Source organism: Quercus lobata, chromosome 2, assembly GCF_001633185.2.
Source record: "Quercus lobata isolate SW786 chromosome 2, ValleyOak3.0 Primary Assembly, whole genome shotgun sequence".
In the NCBI taxonomy this organism is placed as follows: Eukaryota; Viridiplantae; Streptophyta; class Magnoliopsida; order Fagales; family Fagaceae; genus Quercus; species Quercus lobata.
In genome coordinates this window covers 63,286,594-63,309,837 of record NC_044905.1, presented here as the reverse complement: position 1 = coordinate 63,309,837, position 23,244 = coordinate 63,286,594, and the positions used below count along the sequence as shown (strand labels likewise).

Below are 23,244 nucleotides of genomic sequence, written 5' to 3'. Positions count from 1 at the left end.
AGCTCTGGACTAGTAACCGAGGAAAAAGTTTTTATTTATTTATAATAAGTTGATAGTTGGGAGAGGAATACATATACAAAAGATGAAAATATCAACCGAGGAAAAAGTTTTTATTTATTTATAATAATTTGATAGTTGGGAGAGGGATACATATACAAAAGATTAAGATATCATTTGGTCTATTGCAATGCATTACTGGTCTTCTGTGCTTTTCACTTTTACATGTGTATAGAGTCACGTAATACTATCCTTGTGAAACCGGATGGTTTGCTAGAGAAGATAAGACAGAATCTAGAAACTGTGTGAATGAAATTGGTACAGAGTGGTCTTTCCTTTTTCTTTTTTTTTGAGGAACAGAGTGGTCTATCTTAAACTCTAGCTGTCTGTCTTAAATAGTAGTATCAACTATCATCCACGAGAGAAAAGCCATATTGCTAATTGTAGATTGCAGTTATAATAATTAGGAGGCACTTATGCAGAAGCACCCCATTTTTATGCATTTGACTTGACTTCACTTGACAAAATGAACATATAGATAACAAATAAGTACTTACAAATAAGCATTTTGATGAGTTAAAATGCATTTTTTTTAATAACCAAAAGAGAATGCTCTTTTACAAGTTACAAGCTCCTTTTTGTTCCTCTGGATAAAAAATTTAGAAGGGCATCATATTCAAGTCTTTATAAATGTTGTTACTAGTTACAACATGACTGGTCTTTAGTATAGTTAAAAGACTTTACTTAATGGTGCCCATGTGCACTTATTAGTCATTGGCTGTTACACATGCTTCAAATGGTTCTCACTAAAATTGAAAAGTAGCAAAAACTAATAAGCACTAAAAAAGTTGCTTGACTTCCTAAAAAATGCTAAACACTGTTGCGCTAAAAGTGTCTATTTGAAAATAGTTTATTTAATTATTTATTAAAAACATTTTGCTGAAAATGTGTTAAAGTATATTTATTCCTTGAAAATTTTTTAAAAAGGAGAAAAAATGTGGTTTTAAAAAGTTTTACTTAAAAAATAAAAACTAAGCAAATCAACATAAAAAAAAGTGCACAAAAACACCCATTTAATAGAATCCATAATTAATTTTTTTTCCCCCAAGGAGAAAGGTTTAATAATTATATTTTAATTCTTAAAAAAAAAAAAAAAAAAAAAACAGAAGGTAAACTTTTTTTTTTTTTTTTGAAAAACAACAGAAGAGTAACCTAGCTACATTATTGTTATAATTAGAATCAGAATCTAGGTTTTTTTTTTTTTTTTTTGAGAAAGTAATCAAAACCTAGGTTTGAAACTTTAAATATGAAAAAAAAAAAAAAAAAAATCAGAAACACTAGCTACATTTATTTATTTAATGAACTCCATATGTCAAGGAGGACGGCGAGAAAAGGACAGAGACAGTGGTTGTCTTCTTTGCTCCACTGTCTCCCTCTCTCACTCTCTCTCTCAAACTCAGCGCTTCGGTCTCACATCTAGCACCGAAAACCCGACTCGAATTGTTATCTGGATCCGACGAGGAATACCAGATTTTTGCTGCTGCTGCTTCTCTTTGTTCAGGAAATGCGTACGGCTTCAGTTAAATCAAGAAACCTTATTGCTTTTGTATTCAATCCTTTCATTGTTAGACTAATAACGCTTCCTTTTCAACTTCATGCTTCTTCTTCTTGCTGTTGTTATTCTACTCTTACTACTACTACTGTTACAAGTAGTGGCAAAGAAAACTTGAAAACCCCTAATCAGAATCCGAATCGCAAACAATTCTTGAAATCTGTGAGACATGAGTGCAAATCTCGGAGCTTGAGGAATGTTGTTCATGGCTTAGAGACCTGTTTGATAAAATGCTTCACTTACGCCCTTTGCCTTTCATTGACGATTTTAATCACATGTTGGGTGCCATTACAAGAATGAAGCATTACTCTGTTGTGCTTACTCTAATTAAACGAATGGAGTCATTGGGTATCGCTGCCGATGTTTATACTCTGAATACTTTGATTAATTGCTTCTGTCAATTGAACCGTGTTGATTTCGGGTTCTCTGTCAACCAGACAATATAACTCTAAACACTCTTCTCAAGGGGTTCTGTCTTCAAGGTAACATTGCTGGAGCTGTGAGGTTGGTGGAAGAAATGGAGAAGAAAGGGTTATGAGCCTGATGCAATTACTTGTGGAACCATACTAAATGGTCTTTGTAAGATTGGTAAGACTGATATGGCTATTGGGTTGCTTAGGAAGACAGAAAAAAGGTATTTTGAACCTAATGTAGTGTTCTATAACACAATTATTGACAGTTTATGTAAGGTTAGATTGGTAAATGAGGCTTTGAACTTTTTATCTGAAATGATTGGTAAAGGCATTCGGCCAAATATTGTCACTTACACGTGCTTAATTCAAGGTCTATGCAGTTTTGGTCTATGGAAAGAGGCTATTGTTTTGTTGAATGAGATGGGGCAAAGGAAGGTCGTGCCAGATGTGCAAACTTTTAACATATCAGTGGACACACTTTGCAAAGAGGGGATGCTGATAGAGGCGAAAGAAGTTTTTGATGGGATGATTCAAAGAAGCATTGAGCCTAACACAGTCACTTACAATTCTTTGATTGATGGTTATTGTTTGCAAAACAAAATAGATGATGCAATTAAAGCCTTTAATATGATGCTTGAGAGGGATTATTCACCTGATTTGTTTAGTTATAACATATTGATCAATGGATATTGCAAAAATAAAAGAATTGATGAGGCAATGCATTTTTTTCATGAAATGTCCAACAAGGGATTGGTTTCTGATGTTGTGACTTATAACACTCTTATAGGTGGTCTTTGTCGAGTGGAGAGACCTCAAGCTGCACTAAAGCTATTACATAAGATGTGGGCTTGTGGCCAACATCCAAACCCCCAAACCTATGCCATCTTGTTAGATGGTTTATTTAAGAACAAATATTTTGCTGAAGCAATTGCATTGTTTAAAGAGATGGAAGAGAAAAATAAAAATATGGACTGCAATATCGTGATTTACAGCATCTTAATTGATTGTATGTGCAATGTTGGGGAAGTTATGATTGCAAGAGAGCTCTTTTATAGTCTTGCCACCAAAGGGTTGTAACTCGATGTTTGGACTTACAGTATAATGATCAAGGGGCTTTGCAAAGAGGGGCTTATAAATGAAGCAAGTGAGCTGCTTGGTAAAATGGAAGGGAATGGTTGTTCACCTCATGATTGCACATTTAACACAATCATCCAAGGTTTATTGCAACATAATGAGACGTCAAGGGCAATGAAATATCTCCACATAATGGTTGAGAAGGGTTTCTCCACAAGTGCAACCATTGCAACCATGTTTATTAATTTGTTGTCATCTAATCAAGCAGATAACAACATTCAAGAATTGCTTAAGAAGTCTACATGAAGGCTTTTAAGTTTTAAGTTGCTCAAAGTCAAGAACAACTTTCATATTTTAACCCATCACAAGTCAATCTGTAAGTCATATATATATATATATGCCTTTTGAATTTGATTCTTTTTACATGATTATATTTCTTTTAAAATTTATGCACAGGCTTGTTTGCTGCTTTAACCGTTTGATCTTACTTTGCAATTTCTTTGTGCGTTAATCTTACTGCCTTGAACCTATTTTCATAAATATTTATTTCAAAATTTAAAAGATGTGAAGTTACTGTTACATATTGCTATCATAAGATTTGGCATTTTCATGAATACTTATTTCAAATTTTGACTTAGTGAATTTATTGTAAGATAGACACTATTATTATGTATTTATTTATTATGATTATTTGTGATTGTTAGCTATAGCATATTGATCAATGGACATTGCAAAAATAAAAGAATTGATGATGCAATGAGTCTCTTTTGTTAAATGTCCAACAAGGGTGTGACTTCTAGTGTTATGACTTACAACACTCTTATAGGTGGATTTGACTGAGTGGCGACCCCAGGTTGCGCTAGATCTATTCCATAATATGTGAGCTTGTGGCCAACATCCTAATCCCCCGACCTATCATGTCTTGTTAGATGGTTTATTTAAGAACAAACATTTTGCTGAATCAATGGCATTGTTTCAAGAGTTGAAAGACACCAAGTTGGACCCCGATATCGCGATTTACAACATCTTGATTACGGGTTTGTGTAACAATGGAAAACTTTCAATTGCAAGAGAACTCTTTTATAGTCTTGCTAGCAAAGGGTTGCAACCTAATGTTCCAACTTACAATATTATGATCAAAGGGCTTTGCAAAGAGGGACTAATAGATGAAGCGGGTGAACTACTTGAGAAAATGGATGGGAATGGTTTGCACATATAGCACAAGTATCTCAGGGTTACTGCAACATAAAGTTATCACAACATAATGAGACATCAAAGGATATGGAACTTGTTATGATAATGGTTAATAAGCGCTTATCAGCTAGGAAGTACGGACACGACATTTAGGGTGTTGTATTTGTGTCGTACCCGTGTCATATCAGTTGTTTCATATTATAATTTTTCAAAAATTGGTCGTGTGTCCGTACCGGTACCTGTGTCTGTGTCCGTGTCCATGCTTCCTAGCTTATCAGTGAATTTGGCCACTACAACAATATTAGTTGACTTGTTATTTGCGAATCCATCATATATAGCACTTCAAGAGTTAATTCAATAGCAATGAAGGATTTTAGTTTAAAAATTAAAAAAAATAAAAAACTTAAAGTGGTGGTGATGGATTGGTGTTGTATGTGCAATGAGGAGACAACTAACCACTTACTCCTACTCTGCTCAGAATCTCAAGAGTTGTTAGTGCATTCGCTATTTGAGGTTCATTGGGTCATGCTGCGTAGTGTTGTGGAACTTTTGGCAAGTTAGTCAAACAAGTTCAACAGACTCAGATCTAAGGTGCTTTGGAGAATGATCACTCATTGTCTTATGTGGGTCATTTGGAGGGAAAGGAATACGCGTACCTTTGACGGGAATGAAAGATCAATTCATGAGTTGAAGCTTCTCTTTTTTCAAACTTTGTTTGATTGGGCAAATGCTACGGGTGTTTTTACTTTTATTTCTTTTCTTGATATGCTTGATTTTTGTACTTTCATTTTTACTTAGTTTTTTCCCTTGTAGCTTCTAGCACACGGCCCGTGTTTTTTTTTTTTCTCTGCTTTTTTAAATGAATTTTATTACTTATCAAAAAAAGGCTTTTAGTTTTTTAACATCAAGAACAACTTTCAAAATCTAACAGCTAGTCATACAATGAGTATGTGTATTTATTGGAAGTTGATATTTAATTTTTATAAAGTGATGTTTCTTTACATGCCATTCGAGATTTTTTCTATAAAAAAAATTCTATTTTGTTATTGTTCACATCCTTCTATTTTTAATGAACTTTTCTTTTCAAAAGTTTGACTCCTGAAAATTCAAAGTATTGTTTTTTATGGGATGTACGTTCAATGTTATGGACAGCAATATAGGTATAATGCTCAAGCACATTATAACACTGCCTATTATATCGTGCAGCAAGTGCTTTAAGCTTTGTGGATCTATATGTACAGTGAACTGTGAAAACAATTTTTATTTGTGTAGCTTGGTTTGTTTATCAACTCAAGGTGGTAGTTGATAATTACCTGCTTCTTCTTGCAATGTCTAAGAGAGAACCAACTTAGGTTGCAGTGCAATACAAATAATTTCACAATTTAATCATTTCGACATTTGCTGTTTTGAGTAACAAAATAACAAGTTTGAAAATCAAAGTAGAAGAATATGTGTTATACTCCAAACTTGTGATTTTTTTTTTTTTTGTTAGTTATCTACTAACATTTCATTGACTTCTCAAATTCTGACAATGCTTCTAATATGCATGCACCTGTTTTCCCTATTAACTATTCATCTAGCTCATAATTTACTATGGATTGAATATGAAAACCATCAGATGCCTCTAACTGTCTGGTTGCTTTGCATTATTGTGGTTAACATCCTATGTAAACCACCCCCTTCCCCCCCCCCCCCCCCCTTTTTTTTCCTTCCTGTTCTTCTTTGCTTGACTTCCCAATTCAATTCAGTTCACCATTATGACTCTTCCCTCTTCAAAGTTATATTACTTTCTTCTCAATATTTATTAGATTGATAATTGATGCATGCCTGTGCAGATATTGAAGAACACAAACATTGAAAAATGGTCAGGCAGGTCAGCTATATGCTTTTTCTTCCACCATAAATTTTTAGTTTAGCTTTGACTTATTTGGACTTGATTTGAAAATTGACCTTCAAACATTTTTTAGTTTGGTTTTGACATGAAAACATATTCTGGATGAAGTTTTTATAAACAGCCTGCCTTTAATTGTACGTGGCTCTATTTACAAGAAACCCACTCTTTGGATTTGGCTGCCATTATGGAATATGTTGTAGACAAGTTAATCTATGAATTTCCAATTTGCTTCCACTTTGCATGCAGAGCTGTCAGTTTGATTAAAGTGTCCTTTTTTTTATATATATATAAATGGGTATGCATTAACATTTTGTATTAAAAAATTTCCCTATATTTGTGTTCAGGTAAAATTTTAGTATTTGGAGACTCTATGCTACATTGCCCAACCTATCATTGTCAAATTCTGTGTTAAGTAATAGGGTCTTGCTTTAGATTGAGAAGGAAGATGGAAGCCTTTCTCCTTATACATTTACTTCAGTTAAATCTTCTTCTTTTCTTTCCTTCTTCCATTTTGTATTTATATATATTTTTTTCTATTGATAAATTGGAACTTGAATAAATCTCATTTTATTTCACAGGCTTCAACAAAATCACTTGCAAAAAAGTTATGGGCCAAATAGAAATTTATTAAGCAGTTTGGAGGTGGTAGGCAGTATGTAAAGGCTATGGAAAATTAGAGAAGCTCTGCCGTAGAGTGGTTTCATGTGTTAGCTTAGTGGTCATTGTTGTAAGAGACTCCATGGTGGTGCTGGTAAATGCTTGACTCCCTTATCATTCCTTGATGTGAATTTGATAAATAAAATTTTGTTTGTTTTCCCAATCTTTGATTGAGTCATTAATTGATAGTGTTTTGCTTTTATTAATATTGATGTGACATGCACTAAATATATACAACAACAACAACAACAACAACAACAATAACAACTAAGCCTTAGTCCAAATACTTTGGGATCGTTTATGGATCCTCAACAGATTATTTATCAGACTTGGAACATCAGTAGTATGATTTAAATATGACCCAGTCTTACAAGAGGTTTCTGATGTTGCCTTCTTTACTCTCTCACTCCTCGTTTTCATGTTTGTTTACATATAAATGCGTGTGAATCTAAACAGTCGCTCCTGTATGGCTTCTTCTTTTTATTTAGCTTTGTTGTGATTAATTAATACTATGGGAATTTGCATCATTTTTTTGATCGAGTGGGAAGTTGCAGAAGGCCATGTACAGTTCCAAAGGGGTAGCTGGGCTGGTGGTTGCATGCTTGATTCAGTCTTGAGATTTTGGTCTATGTAATGGCAGTGGTTACTAAAACATCTATTTCATAAGTGCTCTGCTTGGTACTTGTCTAGGATTGCTTGGTACTTCTTCATGAATTTTTGCAAGTCCAAGGCGTGGGTTGAGTTCAATGATGCTGGGGAAAAGTTGGAAGACTAGGATTTGAATAGGTTGATAAGGATTTTGAAGGTCTGTATTTGTTGATCCTTCCTTGAATTTACGTTCTCTAAGCTTTGTCTCATCAGTTGAGTGGATGCAATATTCCTTAGTGGCAGAGAAACAACCACTGACATGGTTTAAGTTTGAGAACCTAGGAGTCTTTGTAACAACTGTTTATGTGTTTTCTTTATGCTATTTGATTAGGTTGGCAACATGTCACTTGAACCTGTTGAGACATTTAGATGCACCAGAACTAGAAGAGCCCTTCACTTTGGACATGAGAAGCATGGTAAAGGGTCAAGTCACAAGTGTGGATCAATGGGCAGAGCATTGGAAGATATTGGAATGTCTATGCTGATGGACCTTATATCTAGAAATACAAAACTCAATTTGGTGCAGACCCATGTCCAAACATATGAATCCTAAGATACTAGAGATTCCAATTCAAGGGTTTGAGAAGAAGAAAATGAATTCTAACTCCATACATATGCTAGACCAATTATACTCATTTCTACATGCATTAGTAATATTTCAAGCAGTATATTCTTTCAATCAAATGTAAATACTTTTGTTTAAGAACTATCAAAGATACAAATAACACTTTCTTAGAAATAGATCCAGAAAATGTAAGATTTAGGCCCCCCTTAATTTATGCCATATAAACACTTGTCAGAAGCATCATTTTAATGCACAGACATTATATTTGGGAGATTGACATGGTTGAAGTGTTTGACCTGATTAGACTACATTTATGAGTTGCATGTTAAATGTTTTGTAAGAATGACATGGTTGTTCTGCTGAAAGGAATATTTTAGTGTAATTTGTGATATGATGCATTTAACTTTTTATGCATGTTTGTAACCTGAATATATGTTTCATATGCTTTCTAGAGCTGTATTAACGTTGGAATTGGTAGTCAATTTTGAGTAGGGTAGTTTGGTTAGGTGGTCTACCTAAGGAAGTTGCTGACAATTATCTACATGCTTCTTTGTATGTTGACTAAGAGATGGGTGACATACATTGCAATCTTGTAAAGCAAAGCTCTAGTTTAGCGAGAAATTATTCACTCCTATGGGAGGATTCATCCCATAGGAATGAATGATTTCTCCTAGATTAGTCATCATAAAATTCACTCTCTAAAATGGATGAAAGAAATGCTTATTAACTTAATCCATCACAAGTGGTTTGACATTCATTCTTAATTCATGAATCAGCTGGATCCAAGGTGATTAATTTCACTTTGTAGATCAAATTTAGAGTTAATGCTGATCATAGGCATTCGAAATTAATACAATGATTACCATCATCTTTTAGCAAGTTGAGTGGAATTATCTGGAGCTATTTACTAGACAAGCTTGCTATTGTTCCAGATGCGAGGGAATTGGAGATTGTATCTCCATTTATTCCAAAAAAGGTAGTTGTTTCTCCTACAATGTGGTCTGAAGTCTTAAAAGCCTTATAATAAATGAAATGTGACTTGGTAAGTGCTAGCAGCCTTTATATTCTGAATTTTCTATATTATGATCACCTTCATTGGTTCCCCTGCATGACAACATTAAAATTCATATATTTTTTTTCCCTGCTATTACAAATGATTCAGTATTTAATGAATCCATTCAACTATTTTGTGCACCCATCTTTCTTCTTCTAAAGCGCATGTATTAATTCTTGTTTCAGGTTTGGTTTATGCTGAAGCATACTTTAAACAAGCTACTACAGTAACCTGTTGCTAAAAGGAAAAGCATCATGAGAAAAATGTTTAATATTGTTAATTCCTGCCAAATTTCTATATTCTCTTCTTGCTTTATCAGTGTTCACTCCACAGTACCCATTCGATAGGTAGGAAAATAAGAAATTTGTAAATCAGGAAATCATTTACTAGTGACTTTTAAGTTGCTGAGCTATTTTCCAGCTGAAGTTTTGGCATATGTCCATCTATATCATTAAAAACTTTTATTTTGTCACCTTATCCTCAAGATTGGTAACTTTTACTTGCTATTGCAATAATCCTCAGCATTTAAGAGTTAAAGATACTATATATATAAAGGAGAGTTAATGATAGTATTAGATTCTATCGAATGAGGTCATCAATTTTAAAAATCTTGTCAGTGACATTATAGCCTAATCATACATTTATTTTGTTCTGCTTATTTTTAAAAATATAATATCTGATTTCCCAAAAATCCTAATATAATACTTTATTTTGTTCTGTATATATGATTCGCCTCCGACCAAAAAAAAAAAAAAAAGAGATAAAAAATTTATGCATACAATTTTATTGATGATTGAAAAGTAAATAGCTTTCCCAAAATTCAAATCATGATAAAACATGTATTTCTATGGACAAAGCTCCTAAGGATTGTCATAAATTTAATGAATTATAAATTGAATTTCACTATTTAAAGCATTTAGTGAAACATTAATAAGAATTGACTAAAACATTATGATTGTTCAAAATGGAACCCATGATAAATTTAATTCGTATAGGAGAGGCCTTAGGCCCTCAAACATCTTCTGTGTTATATATATAATATTTTTCTCAATAGTTATTAATTTGAATATACTTTCACTATTAGCAATTATTAAAATTGTTGCAGGAGGAAGTTTCACACACATATACACTTAGATTAGGTTAGAGTAGAAATTCTATCTTGTATAAAAATAAATAAATAAGTAAATAAAATTGTTGCTTTTTAAGTACATTGGGAAGTGTTTGTTTTTAGCTATACCAACAGGACGGGGTTGGTCGAATTAAGGGTGCCATTCTTATTTGTTTTCTTTAATAATATTTATACTTAAAAAAATTAGAAATTATTAAAATTTGGTAATAAATGATTGGTTTAAAGCTGAGAATATATGTTTGCATATTCTACCACCTAAATGCCTCAATTTTTAGGATTGGGCAAAGTCCAAGTGAGTGTGTGTGCATGAGGTTCAGTTAATTTTTATTTATTTATTTTTTTTCATTCCCTAAATTTACTCTCATTTAAAGATGTACTTATCTTATTTACGAGATTACCTGAAAAATACTCACAGCCAATATTATCAATGTGAAATCACTTGAACAAATGAGGAGATATGGGTAGACAATATTTTTTGAAAAACAACAATACAATACAATAATAAATAAATTAAAAAAATTTAGAAATATTTATATTAAGTTTAAAAATTAACTAGGTATCAAATATTTTATTAAAACAATAGTAAAAAAAATTGATTTTTGTCAAGTAATTTATTTTGTTTGGGTTTTTAAATGCAGAAAGATTTTGCTTGTTAATGGGCCAATATTTGAATCTTTCGGGCAAGTAAAAGTATCACCATGCCAAGTAGCGGAAATGAAAACTCTGTGAGACAAAGTATTACAGATTACAGAATACTTTTTGTTTGGGTTTTTAAATGCAGAAAGTATTGTTTGTTAATTAAGGAATGCTAGTCATGCCTTAGGCTTGTTTAACTTTCACATGCGCCCTTTGCCTTCCATTGTGGATTTTACTCATTGTTGGGTGTGATTGCAAGAATGAAACATTATTCTGTTGTGGTTACTCTAATTAGAGATATGGAATCACTAGGAATCCCTCCTGGTGTCTATACTCTCAATGCTTTGATCAATTGCTTCTACCATTTAACTGTGTAGATTTGAAAAACTAGACCATATAACTCTAACCACTCTTGTCAAGGGGCTTTGTCTTCAAGGTAACATTGCTGGAATTGTGAGGTTGGTGGATGAAATGGAGAAGGAAGGGTATGAACCTGATACAATTACTTGTGGAACGATGGTAAACACAACGCTTTGTGTAAGAGATTGGTGAGACTAATATAGCTATTAGGTTGCTCAAGATGGAAAAAAGGGAAATTTGAACTTCTTGATGTGGTGCTCCATAGCACAATTATAGATGGTTTATCTGAACGATAGATTGGTAATTGATGTTTGAAATAAGGAGCAGAGGCATTTAGCCATACCTTATCAGTACTTACAATTCCTTAATTCAAGGCCTATGTAATTTTGTCTGGTGGAAGGAAGTTACTACTTTATTGAATGAGATGGTGTAGAGGAATTGAAGATCATGCCAAGTGTATGTTCCTTCAGCATATTAGTGGACGTACACACTTTGCCAAGAGAGGATATTGAAAGAGGAAAAAAGAGTTTTTGATGTGATGATTGAAAGAGGCATTAAACTTGACACAGTCACTTGCAATTCTTTGATTGATGAGTATTGTTTGCAGAGAAAAAAAAAAAAAAAGCAGAAAAAGGATGATGCAATTAAAGCATTTAATACAAAGGTTGAGATGACTAGATGAGTTGCATTTACCTAGTATTTTTAGCTTAACATGGATATTGCAAAAATAAAAGAACTAATAATGTCTCTTTCAAGAAATGTCCAATAAGGGAATGAATCTTAATGTTGTGACTTATAACATCTTATAGGAGGTTTTGTCGAGGGGAGAGTCCCCAAGCTGTCCTAGAGCTATTTCATAAGATGCGAGCTAGTGGCCAACATACAAATGCCCAAACCTATCATGTCTTGTTAGATTGTTTGTTTAAGAACAAACATTTTGCTGAAACAATGACATTGTTTAAAGAGATGGAAGACAAGAAGTTGAACCACAATATCATGGTTTACAATATCTTGATTGATGGTTTGTGTTATGTTGGAAAACTTGCAAGAAAATTCTTTTATAGTATTGCCACCAAAGGGTTACAACATAATGTTTGGACTTACAATATAATAATCAACGACCATTAATTGCAAAAAGATGTTAGTAAATGTAGTGAGTGATCTGCTTATTTCCTCATTTCACATAATTGTGGATCCTACTAATTAAATTCATGATGGGACCTATAATTCATGTGAGGGGGGAAGTATGTATTTACGGTACTCCTGGAGTATTCAATAATTTTCCAAGAAAATGGATGAAAACAGTTGTTCACCTAATGATCTCACATCTAACACAATCATCCAAGGTTTATTGCAACATAGTGAGACATCAAGGATAATGAAATATCTCCAAGGGTTTCTTAGCAAATACAACCACTACAACCATGTTTATCAACTTCTTGTCATCCGATCAAGTAGATGAAAACATTAAAGAATTACTCAAGAATTCTACATGAAGGCTTTTAAGTTGCTCAACATCAACAACAGTTTTCACATTTTAATCCATCACAAGTCAATCTATAAGCAATTTATATATGCTTTGAATTTGAATATTTTAAATTTTATGCTCAAGATTATTAGTTGATTTAACATTTTGGTCTTTCTTTACAATTTCATTTGTGTTATTGTTGCTACTTTGAACCTATTTTCACGAATATTTATTTATAAATCTGGCAGATTTGAAGTTAATGTTACATAAAGTTCACATCAAAAAAATGATTCTCACATCAATTCTTCTTCGTATAAATAAACACCACATGTTTTATTAAGTTTGTAAGTAATATAATAATAAATTTCATCATACATCTAGAAACAGAATCATGACACTAATTTTTATTTTTGGCAACAAGATTTGTGGTTTCTTTTTAACAAAAAAAGAAAAAGAAAAAAGAAAAGCTTTTAAAATAGATTTAGAGCCTGTTTGGATTGAGGGGGAAGGAACGAGGAGTGGAGAGGAGTAGAGTAGAGTTAGCTAAAAATAAGCTAATTTTGGGTCATTTCTACTCTATTCCCCTTTAATTCAAATGGACCATTAACTCCCATGAGCGTTGTTTCTCAAAAAAAAAAAAAAAATAAAAAAAAAAAAAAAAAAAAACTCCCATGAGTATAGTGTTTTTTTTGGGGAAGGGGGGGGGGGGTATAAGCAACTAATGTCCAAGCTCCAGGGAAAAGTAAAATAACTTGTAACACTCTTTAAAAGAAATATCTTCTAAAGGATAGTGCATTCGATATAGAAACTACACATTTCACAAAATAGAAGTTTCCAATTAAAAAAATTGTTCTCTCTCACTTGTTGAGAAAAATGACTTACAACCCATGCTTCCTCTTCCTGCATGATTTGCTTATATTTCTAATATTCTTCCATATATTCTTTGTATAATTATCATTCTAACTTTTGTTTTGTGTGTGTCTCTCCAAATTTTGTGCACCTTTTTTGGTTTTTTGGTATGCTGGAATCTAGAGATTTATTAGATTTATGAAGTGTATGTGGTATGAGATGGGAGACAATTCTCTTCCTTCCCTTCTAGAAGATGAATTTTTTCTTCCTCACTATGTTTTAACAAAAAGAAACTTTCATATGAGCTATACACAATGAAAAATTTGTGGGCCAAGATAAATTAAAGGAGATTGGGCCTAAGTTGGAGTCTAGGAAGGCCCAACTAAATATTCATGTGGAAGATCTGGGCTCAAGTAATCCTAGGAAGGAACTGAGGAAAGAGAGGAGTTAGGAATTGCATGAGGGGGATGGAGTATTGTTGAACCATGCCTAGGATGTTAGCTGAGGAAAGCAACAATAACTAGTCTGAGCAAGGGTAGGAAGAAGCTTCCTGACGAAGCCACCGTCCTCTCCACATTAAATGCTCTATATCAACCAAACATGTCACATTAATGGCTGAAGGACTCCTGAATAGTGTCTCAATAGTTAGTTACCTGCTCGGCATAGCCTTAAAAGGAGGGGAGAAGAAATATGGGACAAGTATCTTACTTGAAGAATCATCCACTCTACAGGTGGATGGCTAGGATTGAAGCATTAGAGCTATAAATAGGAAACGACCCCCATGTATAGAGATCTGATCCAGAAAAAGAGAAAGAGAATAAAACCTTTGTAATATTGAGTAGAGCTTTGTCTTGTATTCCCATGTTAGAACAAACATTCTTCGAACGTTCCGAGGAAGGCAAAATAAACAATAATTGATTTTATCTTTTATAAGTTTAGCTTGTGTTGTTTTTCTGTTCTCTACATTGAAATATTGTTTTAACTCAACTATTGGTCCAAACACCGATCTCTTACAAATGAATTGTTTCATATAAAAGCCCAATCCATTACCCAGGGTCCTCAGTTTTTGACCCATAAAAAAAAAAAATTCTCATCAATATTCTATACTATTATTTTGGACTCCTACGTTTTATGTCCAAAATACTCTTAAATTATACCGTTTAAAAAGTTTAAATAATAGGGTTATATATATAAAATTACTAATTTTAAAATTCCTAAATTTTAAATAAATTTAAAAAAGTAGTTTACCAATACATGGTTTTTCTTTTAAAAAAAGTTACGAACATGTTTTGTTTTTTTCTTTGTTCTCTTGAGCAAATCTACTCCCACGTTTCCACTAACTTTATACTCCCAATAACAAGCAGTTACTTAGTTCTATATGTCTCTCCATTTTTATCATATTTTCACCTTCTTCTTCAAATTCTAAAAAACAAATCCAATTATGCACATTTAAGGTCCGTTTGGGAACAACTTATTTAGCTAAAATTGAAAACTATTTACTAAAAGTATTGTAGATAAAACTAAAAATTAGTTGAAATACTACGGTGGGACCCATAAATAGTACCAAAAAATGTAATGGGACCAATGAATAGTACTAAAAATAAGCTAAATAGTAAAAAAAGCTGCACAATATAAGCTTATCCCATACGCAACCTTATTCTTAGGTTCCCACTAATTTCAAAGGAAGACAATCACTCAAAAGTCAAAACTCAATTAAGAATGTATGAACATACCATTTGTTTTTAATAAATTATTGATTTCTTTTTCCATTTGTCTTTCTCTTTGTCTCTCTTTCTCTAATTGCTTTAAAAAAAAAAAAAAAAAAAAAATCTTTTTACATGTGCAAACGTGTATGATGAGGTTATTAATTTTAATTCATTTTCCCAAGTTTAAACGCGATTTGATTCCAAATATATATATATATATATATATTTTTTTAACTATAAGTAAACTTTTTATCATTTGACCAAAATGCCTTTGCTTTGATCGAACCAAATGTGAACAATCCACATGGGATTCCCTCTGTTGCAATAATGATCACGCAACCAGTGTCGACTCTATATGTGAAGCAACTGATGCGGCCGCCTAAGGCCCCAAGTAGAAAAAAGGCCCCCAAATTTTAACCAATAGGGTTTTTTTTTTAATTAATATTATAATTGTATTAATTAAATTCAAATATTATCCAATAAATAAAATAATAATTTTTTATCAAATGAAAAACAAGAAAAAAAAGTTACGCTCACAACATTTTTTACAACACTTTTAGAATAAATTTTAAGTGGTAGGTTGTTACATGATATTATTGACGACAAAAAATGAATTTCAGTGATGAGTTCAAATTAGAACCAGTATCAAATTAACACCTATGATTTATTGTGAAAATATTATGAATGTAGCACTTCTATAAAAAAAAGCAATACAAAAAAAAAAAAAAAAAAAATTCACAACATTTTTCATAAGTTTTTTTTTTTTTTTTTTTGAGAAACAAACATACACACAAGGGAGAGGGAAAAAGATTCTAACACCGTTTTTCACAAGTTGAGTTAAGAAACTTTTATTAGTTTTTATCTAAATTCAAACATCATTTTTTTTTTACTTATTACTATCAATCTGTCACATCAACAGGTATAAAAAGTTGTCTATAGAATTTCAAAAAAAATCTACATGATTTATCTTAATTAGAAGTAATTTTACATTTAAAACAAAATAATAGAGTATAAGTAATATCTAATTTAAAAAAAATTATATTTAAATATATAAAAAATCTCAATTCCAATTTTCGCCTAAGCACTCAAATACATTAAGCCGCCCCACGCAACTAAAAACCTTTTAGGCTTTCATTGATAAAGTTGCCATTTTGTCGAACTAAAATCCAAACAAGCAGTTGTACTTGTACTTGGTACACTTACGTGGAACTCAATGCTTGCTTCATTTTTACTTTTGATTTTTGTTTTGTTGGATATCAAAGTGTTTTGGGGCACATCAAATCAAAGTGGCGCAGTTGATTTTTTTTTTTATGAACGTGGCGCAGTTGATTTTTTGACGATAATACTCCTATCCTATCAATGAGATAGGTTTGGTATGGTGCGTATGGATATTTGTATTTGGCGGTAACAAAATGTCAACACGAAACTCTACTACGTCTACGACTCTACGTAAACAGACACCAAAAAAAAAAAAAAAAAAAATCCCAACTTAACTACATTAATTAGCCTTTACACGTGAGAAAGGATATGCTTTCTTTTCCTTTATAATGACTTTTACTCAAGGCTTTTAGTTTAGTTTATTTTTAAATTTGTTCTTCCCAATATTATACTATCAAACAACTTTATTTTTCAATGTAACTTGCAAGGCAAACCCTTTTTCACCCAATTTCCTTTTGCTTTAAACATATCTTGAAACATAAGCTTTTAAAGAAATTGAGTTGCTAATTTGATGCATAATAAGTTGGTGTTTGATGGTATCTTGTGGCTACTTTGAACAAGATTTTCATTAAAAATTTAAAATTTTTAGTGTATAATATAATTTTGGCACCTGAAATTTGGGATTTACTATATTTTTGGTCCGTCAATTTTAAAATATTCAATTTTGATCTTTCAAAATTTTAAAACATAACAATTTAGTTATTCGTTTTTTTTAGTTGACTGGTAGGATTTTGAGCTAGCCCACCATATTTAAGAGACCAAAATCAATCTAAACCTATAAGGCACTATTAAATTATTAATCAAACTAATCTCATATTTAAGGGACTAAAACTGAACAAAAATACAAGTAAGAAATGGATGAAAAGCAATAAGTAGAGTTAAAATAGAATGTGAGACTAAATTGTTACATTTAAAAAAAAAAAAAAATTAAAGGACCGAATTTGAACAAACTTCATATTTAAAGGGAAAAAAAATGCAATTACCCAAGTTTTTATTAACTGTATACTTTTTAATTTTAAAAATGTTAACGAATTTTGTCCAATGCTGTGAAGTGTGAAACTACCTAATCATTGTAAATTGGAGCGTAAGCTATTTAAGCTCGACCATCGTTGAGGCAATTCACATTAGTAAATAGATAGTTAATACTAATAGCCTATTAGCCTATTAGTATAGGCTGTTAGTCAAAGGCCTGCAATGAATTCATGACCCAAAAGAAAAAAAAAAGGTTAAAGAGTTTTGAAACTGACATCCTAGAAATTAAATCTAAACTAAAGCAATTTGGAGTTTGGATTAAGGCAAATGACAGTTGACTACTTAATTGGAAACTAAAAATCATGTTTAACAAGGAAGTTAGGTGATTACTTTAGCATGGAAGAAAGTTTTCTTGCGTAATGTCGGTTTGAAAGATGAGAAAAGCTACTTAACCATGCCTTATTATATCATTAAATCATTGCCAGTTTGTGTTAACCATGCCTTATTATATCATTAAATCATTGTCAGTTTGTGTTTTAGTTGAATTTAGAAAGAGTTGTTAAACTCAAATCAAACTTTTAAAGTAAATGCTAAAATATTCAGGAAACTTTTTTTTTTTTTTTTGAGAAAAAATATTCAGGAAACTTAATTTAAAAATATGTTCCGAACTCCTCACTATGGTAATGACATAGACAATAAAACATATTTTATATATCGTGATCTGAATGCATGATAAGTTAACCAAAAACCCAAATATTAATCAACAAAAAAAAAAAAAGAGAAAAATTTTATGCTTATTACACCTTGTATGTCTTACCTTTTATTAATCCTTGCTTGAAGGATTAGCCGATGAGATTATCTTCATTATATATGTTCTCTAATGTTGTACTATTTGATCATTACATTAACATAATTAAGGTTTATTCATTCTAATCCACTGCATTACTTTTTAATTAATGATATCAATTGGTGGACTTTTGTTTGGTATAGAGCATTATAGTGTGTGGAAACCAAAGCATACCTTATCTAATTACTACATCTTAATCAAGCCAGGTTATTATGTGATCATGCATGACACGACCATGACAAAAAATCAAATTCAAATGTCAATGTTAAGAATTTCCTGTGTTTAGATTCCAACCTAACCAAGAAATTTGGTCCCCTGCATGTTGATTAATATACACAAAGTTGACTATGCTTAGTTGCGAACTCCAAGACAAACTCATTTCTTACTTAGAATTAAGTGGTGACCAAGCATGGACGGAACTAAGTGGGACCCAAGGGGGCCTAGGTCCCCCTTAGGTCCAAATAGCAACTATCAAACTCAAAAACTTAATAAAAAAATAAAAATATTCACAATAGTGATTATATTTTAGCATAAAAAAAAACTATTTTATCATCAAAGAACCAAAAAAATCATGTATTATTAGAGAAGATGAAACTAAATTTTTTACAACTACAGTAAACTGATATATATAATAGGGTGTCTATATGGATGCCTATTTAAAGTTTATTTATTTTTTCTTTATATTTCAATCCCTGTTAGCTTAAAATCTTGGGTCTGTCATTGTAATCAAGTCAAAGGAATTATAAAATAGTTCCAAGTTTCTATCTTTTATCTCAAAAAAAAAAAAAAAAAAAAGTTCCAAGTGAGAGAAAAATTCTGCAGTGTTACTTCAATGACAAATGGAATTACTGGGAAACTTGCTTGGCAAAGCAAGAAAACAAAATATTTTCCAATTCAATCTGATTTACAGTATAGTAAAATAATGGGACCAGCCCAATTCCTGAAATGGTTTTTGTCACCCAAAGAATCAAAATGGGTAAAACCATAAAAAAATTGAAGATTTACTGAGAAGAGATTAGATTTCTAACTCTTTCTCTTTTTTCCATGAAATTATGGATTCTTTTCAATGCAACTTCTAGTGTCTGCTCACTCATGTTCGCAAAACACACCCTGAACCAGCCAGGTTCCGAACAGTGACAAGAAGAGCCTGGAGATATATTTAGCTTCACTTCATGCAGCATGGAGTTCCAAAGAGTCAATTCACCTTCTCTTGTAGGTTTCTCCAACAATGGACTTAGATTCATCCAGCAAAACAACCCGGCATTACCTTTCAAACACTCAATCCCAGCACTCCTTAGACCTTCAATGATCATATTATACCTCTTCCTTAGTCTCTCACGGTTTGTCTTGATGTAGTTCTCAGTGAATTCCTTGTTAGATAACATGGAGGCCAGTAGATGTTGTGTTTGAGAAGAAATTAAGGTAAAGCTGGACATCCTCCTAGCTGTGGTCACAACCTTGTCGTTGTACGAGTATATCGTGCCAACTCTAAAACCAGGAAGGCCAAGGTCTTTGGAAAGACTATAAACAATGTGAACTCTTTCTGAATTCTTATACTGACGAGCTTCAAGGATTTCTGCAATGCTTATGAACTCAGATGATGAAAACACAGATCCTGAGTAGATTTCATCAGAGACAAGATGGATGTTCTTGCGTGTGACAAAATCAAAAATCTCTTCAAGAACTGAGCGTTGGATTGTTGCCCCTAATGGGTTGGAAGGGTTTGTGATTAGTACCCCTCTAACTTTGATGTTCATGGCTTCTGCTTCACTATATGCAGCTTCTAAAGCTTGAGGAGTAATCTGGAAATTGTTTGAGCTGTCACAGTGGATTGGAACAATCTTCACACCAGTCCTCCACCTTAAATCTCTATCAAATCTGAGTAAAAAGAATAGAAATTGACATTAGTACGAGGTTATATATTCATATAAACAAGATAACATAAAATGAACTATTTCAATGGAAGTTTGATCAAGTACTAGTACTATTTCTTACCCTGGATAGTATGGGGTTGGAACTAGTAAAGCATCCCCAGGATCAGCCAAAATGAATGTCAAAAGTTCATTTGCCGCAGTTGCACCTGCAGTTAGGACTACTCTTTCAGGGTCAAATTTTGCTCTCCCACCTCTTATTTGTTCCATGAAACTTGCCATTGCCTTTCTGAAAGATAGAAGTCCGTGGTAATCTTGAAACAATGCATTCTCTCTAAATCCAGATACTCCTTTTCCCCAGCTAGAGGCTTCTGAATGTGTTTCCAAGAAAGCTTCTAGCAAATCAAATGAAACCTGTTCAAGAAGCAACACACAAACGTTAACATGCAAATTATATAAAGTGAGAAACAGTAACACAAAAGTTTCTTCTTTTTGCTTTTGCAATAACTGTTTGATAGACTCTTTGTGCACACTTACTTGATTTTCTGCCAATCCCATCTGTATAACTCCCGAGGGGTTGTTGAGTTCATCATAAGGGTTTTCATCATATGCTTTCCAGCCAGCAAAATATGGGGAATCTTCCCCATGAGTTTCAGAAACAGCTACTTTTGATAGTCCAACAGAAGGTTGCTCAATCTCTATAGCCATAACTAGCTTTCTTGTAAATAATGAAGCCTTTTTTCTTTTCTTTTTTTTTTTACATAGAAAGCTGCTGTGGATATGAGAGATGAGAGAGAAAAGAGAAGATTGCTGAAGGTGTTGTTGAATGAATGAAGGCTTTTGTCGAAGACCCCTTTATATATAGGAAGTCTTTGACATAAAATAAGACCTTCGCATCTCTAAGAAAAAAATAAATAAAAAAACAATAAGTGAAAGAACAAATATCAATGATTGATTCTGTAGTGTAAGCAAGATCAAAGCTAACCTTTTACAGATATCGTTTTTATCTCTGGTGACAACTGTTAGCCTCTGTCATCTTGTCAAAACTTTCTTTATCTCAATCTTCATGAGATCCATTCCGAATAATGGTGGTTGATGAGGGGTGGGTGCTATTCATTATAATCCCAATCCTTCTGCAAGTTCTTTTTGTCAGAATAAACAATTTCTTTTTTGTTTAAATTACTTTCTGCTTTATAGACTATGCAGTGGTGTTTGGTCGTATAACTTACTTTCATTGTTTAAAAAAAAAAGTTGGATAAAAGTACAACTGCTCTTAAAAATAAGAAGAAGAAATAAAGGTTTAAAAAATTCTTAGACTCAAAATCTTATAGATTTTTTTAGAGTATTTTACTAAATAAATTTATTTAAATTTTAATTATTTTTTAATGATTATAGTCTAGATTTTATCATGTTAATATTTCACTAACAATAATTTTAATTGTTTTACTTGTAATATTATTTTATTATTTTGAAAATATTATTAATGGAATGTAAATATGACAGAATCAAGGCTATTAAATTATTAAAAAACAGTTAAGATTTAGAACATCTAAAGGATTTGAATCCCAAAATCTTAATGGTATATTAACGAAGCATCTTGTTAACAAATATCTTACCATTGGCAAACCTAATGTAGTCCAACTAATTTTTACAGGTAGTCAAATCACTTCTAGTCAAAAAGCTTATATTTTAATTAACTCTTGTTCTTTTTACTATTTCTCCTACTTAATGCAAGTTGGATCGAATAGATGCTTTCTTAACTAATGTTGGGTAACAAAATCCATAAACCAAATAATCTAAATAAATTAGAAAAAAAATTATACCAAGCTCTAGGCTCTATCTACATATAATTAATCTCTCATTAATTTTCCCCAAATAATGGTTGTTGGGTTTTCTCTATACATTCCCACTTCCCCAATCTATGACTAATCAAATTTTCTCCAAACAAACTCTGAACCAAATCATGCATTAAGAATGCATTTTACATTCAAAAGTTTGAAGAGATCTAAGAGTAGTTAAGTTCTGATGACCTGACAAAGATACCAATTTACCCAAGATTATGATTCTGATTTGCAAACAAAGCTATGACAAAATAGAAGCTCCGGCCAGATCTGATGGACCCACACATGTATCAATTCCAAACAACAAAATTTATAACTTGCATTTGAGGATTGTAGCCATAATGGGTTCTCCATCATGATCTAATTATGCTTTACAAGATTTATTTCATTCTTGATCAAATGCAGTAATCATTGGCTAATCTTCATCTTATATATATTTTATTTATCTATGGTTTGTTTAGTCATGTATGAGATGTTAGATCATCCAGTGCCTGTGAAATCCGGATGCCAAGGTATTCATGCATTACATAAACATGGTTGTGAATGAGTGAACCATTTTCCTTGTATAACATGTTTGCCGCATAATGTATGTGCTATATAATGCGTGCTACGTGTATATAAATATAAATATATATGGCTGAATCAAGTTGCGCATACATACACATGCATCATATGTACATGTAGGTATATATTTATGTATCTATGGACATATAATGTGGAAGCCTGTTACTCTTATTTAAGCTGCTATTTGTAGGAATTAAGATTTATTTTCAAGATTGTGTCGTTTGTATGGATTTCAACTAACTGACATTAAGAATAAACAACATCCAGGACCTAAAAAAGAAAGCAAAAGATAAATGCAATAATGAGTAGAATATGCTTTCTTTAGATCAGCGACGTGGGGTTCAAGATCATGAGTATCCATGTGAAAAGAACTACAACAGCATGAGATTTGCGAAATGATAGATTGAATCCTAATGCAAAAAAGAGAACGTGAAAGGATTGTTCAGATGACGACTGTTCGGCAACCTCAGCCTGTAAGGGGGAGACAAGTATCAACCAAAGGTCTTCACCAGATATGGAAATTCTATTTTATAATATTTTTGTGTTTCATATTTTTGAATAATGGCATCATGGTCATGGCAATGCAATTACAGTACCATTTCTTACTCTAGAAGGCATTTTTTTAATTAAAAAAAACTCACCAGAAATAGCCTCAAATTAATCATTGGTTGGAAA

The 23,244-nt window shown here is 32.2% G+C and overlaps 2 protein-coding genes and 1 long non-coding RNA gene across 3 annotated transcripts; 2 read left to right on the top strand and 1 right to left on the bottom strand.

Moving 5' to 3' along the window:
- The first annotated feature begins 1,401 nt into the window (after nucleotides 1-1,401).
- LOC115968200 (pentatricopeptide repeat-containing protein At1g63080, mitochondrial-like) lies at nucleotides 1,402-3,099 on the top strand. Its single transcript, XM_031087515.1, has one exon. It carries the CDS (start codon nucleotides 2,209-2,211, stop codon nucleotides 3,097-3,099), a length of 891 nt encoding a protein of 296 aa, XP_030943375.1. The 5' UTR covers nucleotides 1,402-2,208.
- Nucleotides 3,100-3,373: 274 nt separating this feature from the next.
- Nucleotides 3,374-9,519, top strand: LOC115974783. The gene is made up of 6 exons (XR_004088013.1): nucleotides 3,374-3,472; nucleotides 6,126-6,163; nucleotides 6,529-6,661; nucleotides 6,763-6,935; nucleotides 8,931-9,096; nucleotides 9,294-9,519. It is a non-coding gene; the product is annotated as an uncharacterized LOC115974783 (long non-coding RNA).
- A 9,775-nt stretch (nucleotides 9,520-19,294) lies between these two features.
- On the bottom strand, nucleotides 19,295-20,872 carry LOC115978352 (1-aminocyclopropane-1-carboxylate synthase 7). Its single transcript, XM_031100371.1, has 3 exons — nucleotides 20,702-20,872; nucleotides 20,289-20,578; nucleotides 19,295-20,171 (listed from the first exon to the last, which is right to left on the bottom strand). Exons 1-3 carry the CDS (start codon nucleotides 20,870-20,872, stop codon nucleotides 19,295-19,297), a joined length of 1,338 nt encoding a protein of 445 aa, XP_030956231.1.
- Between the last annotated feature and the right edge of the window lie 2,372 nt (nucleotides 20,873-23,244).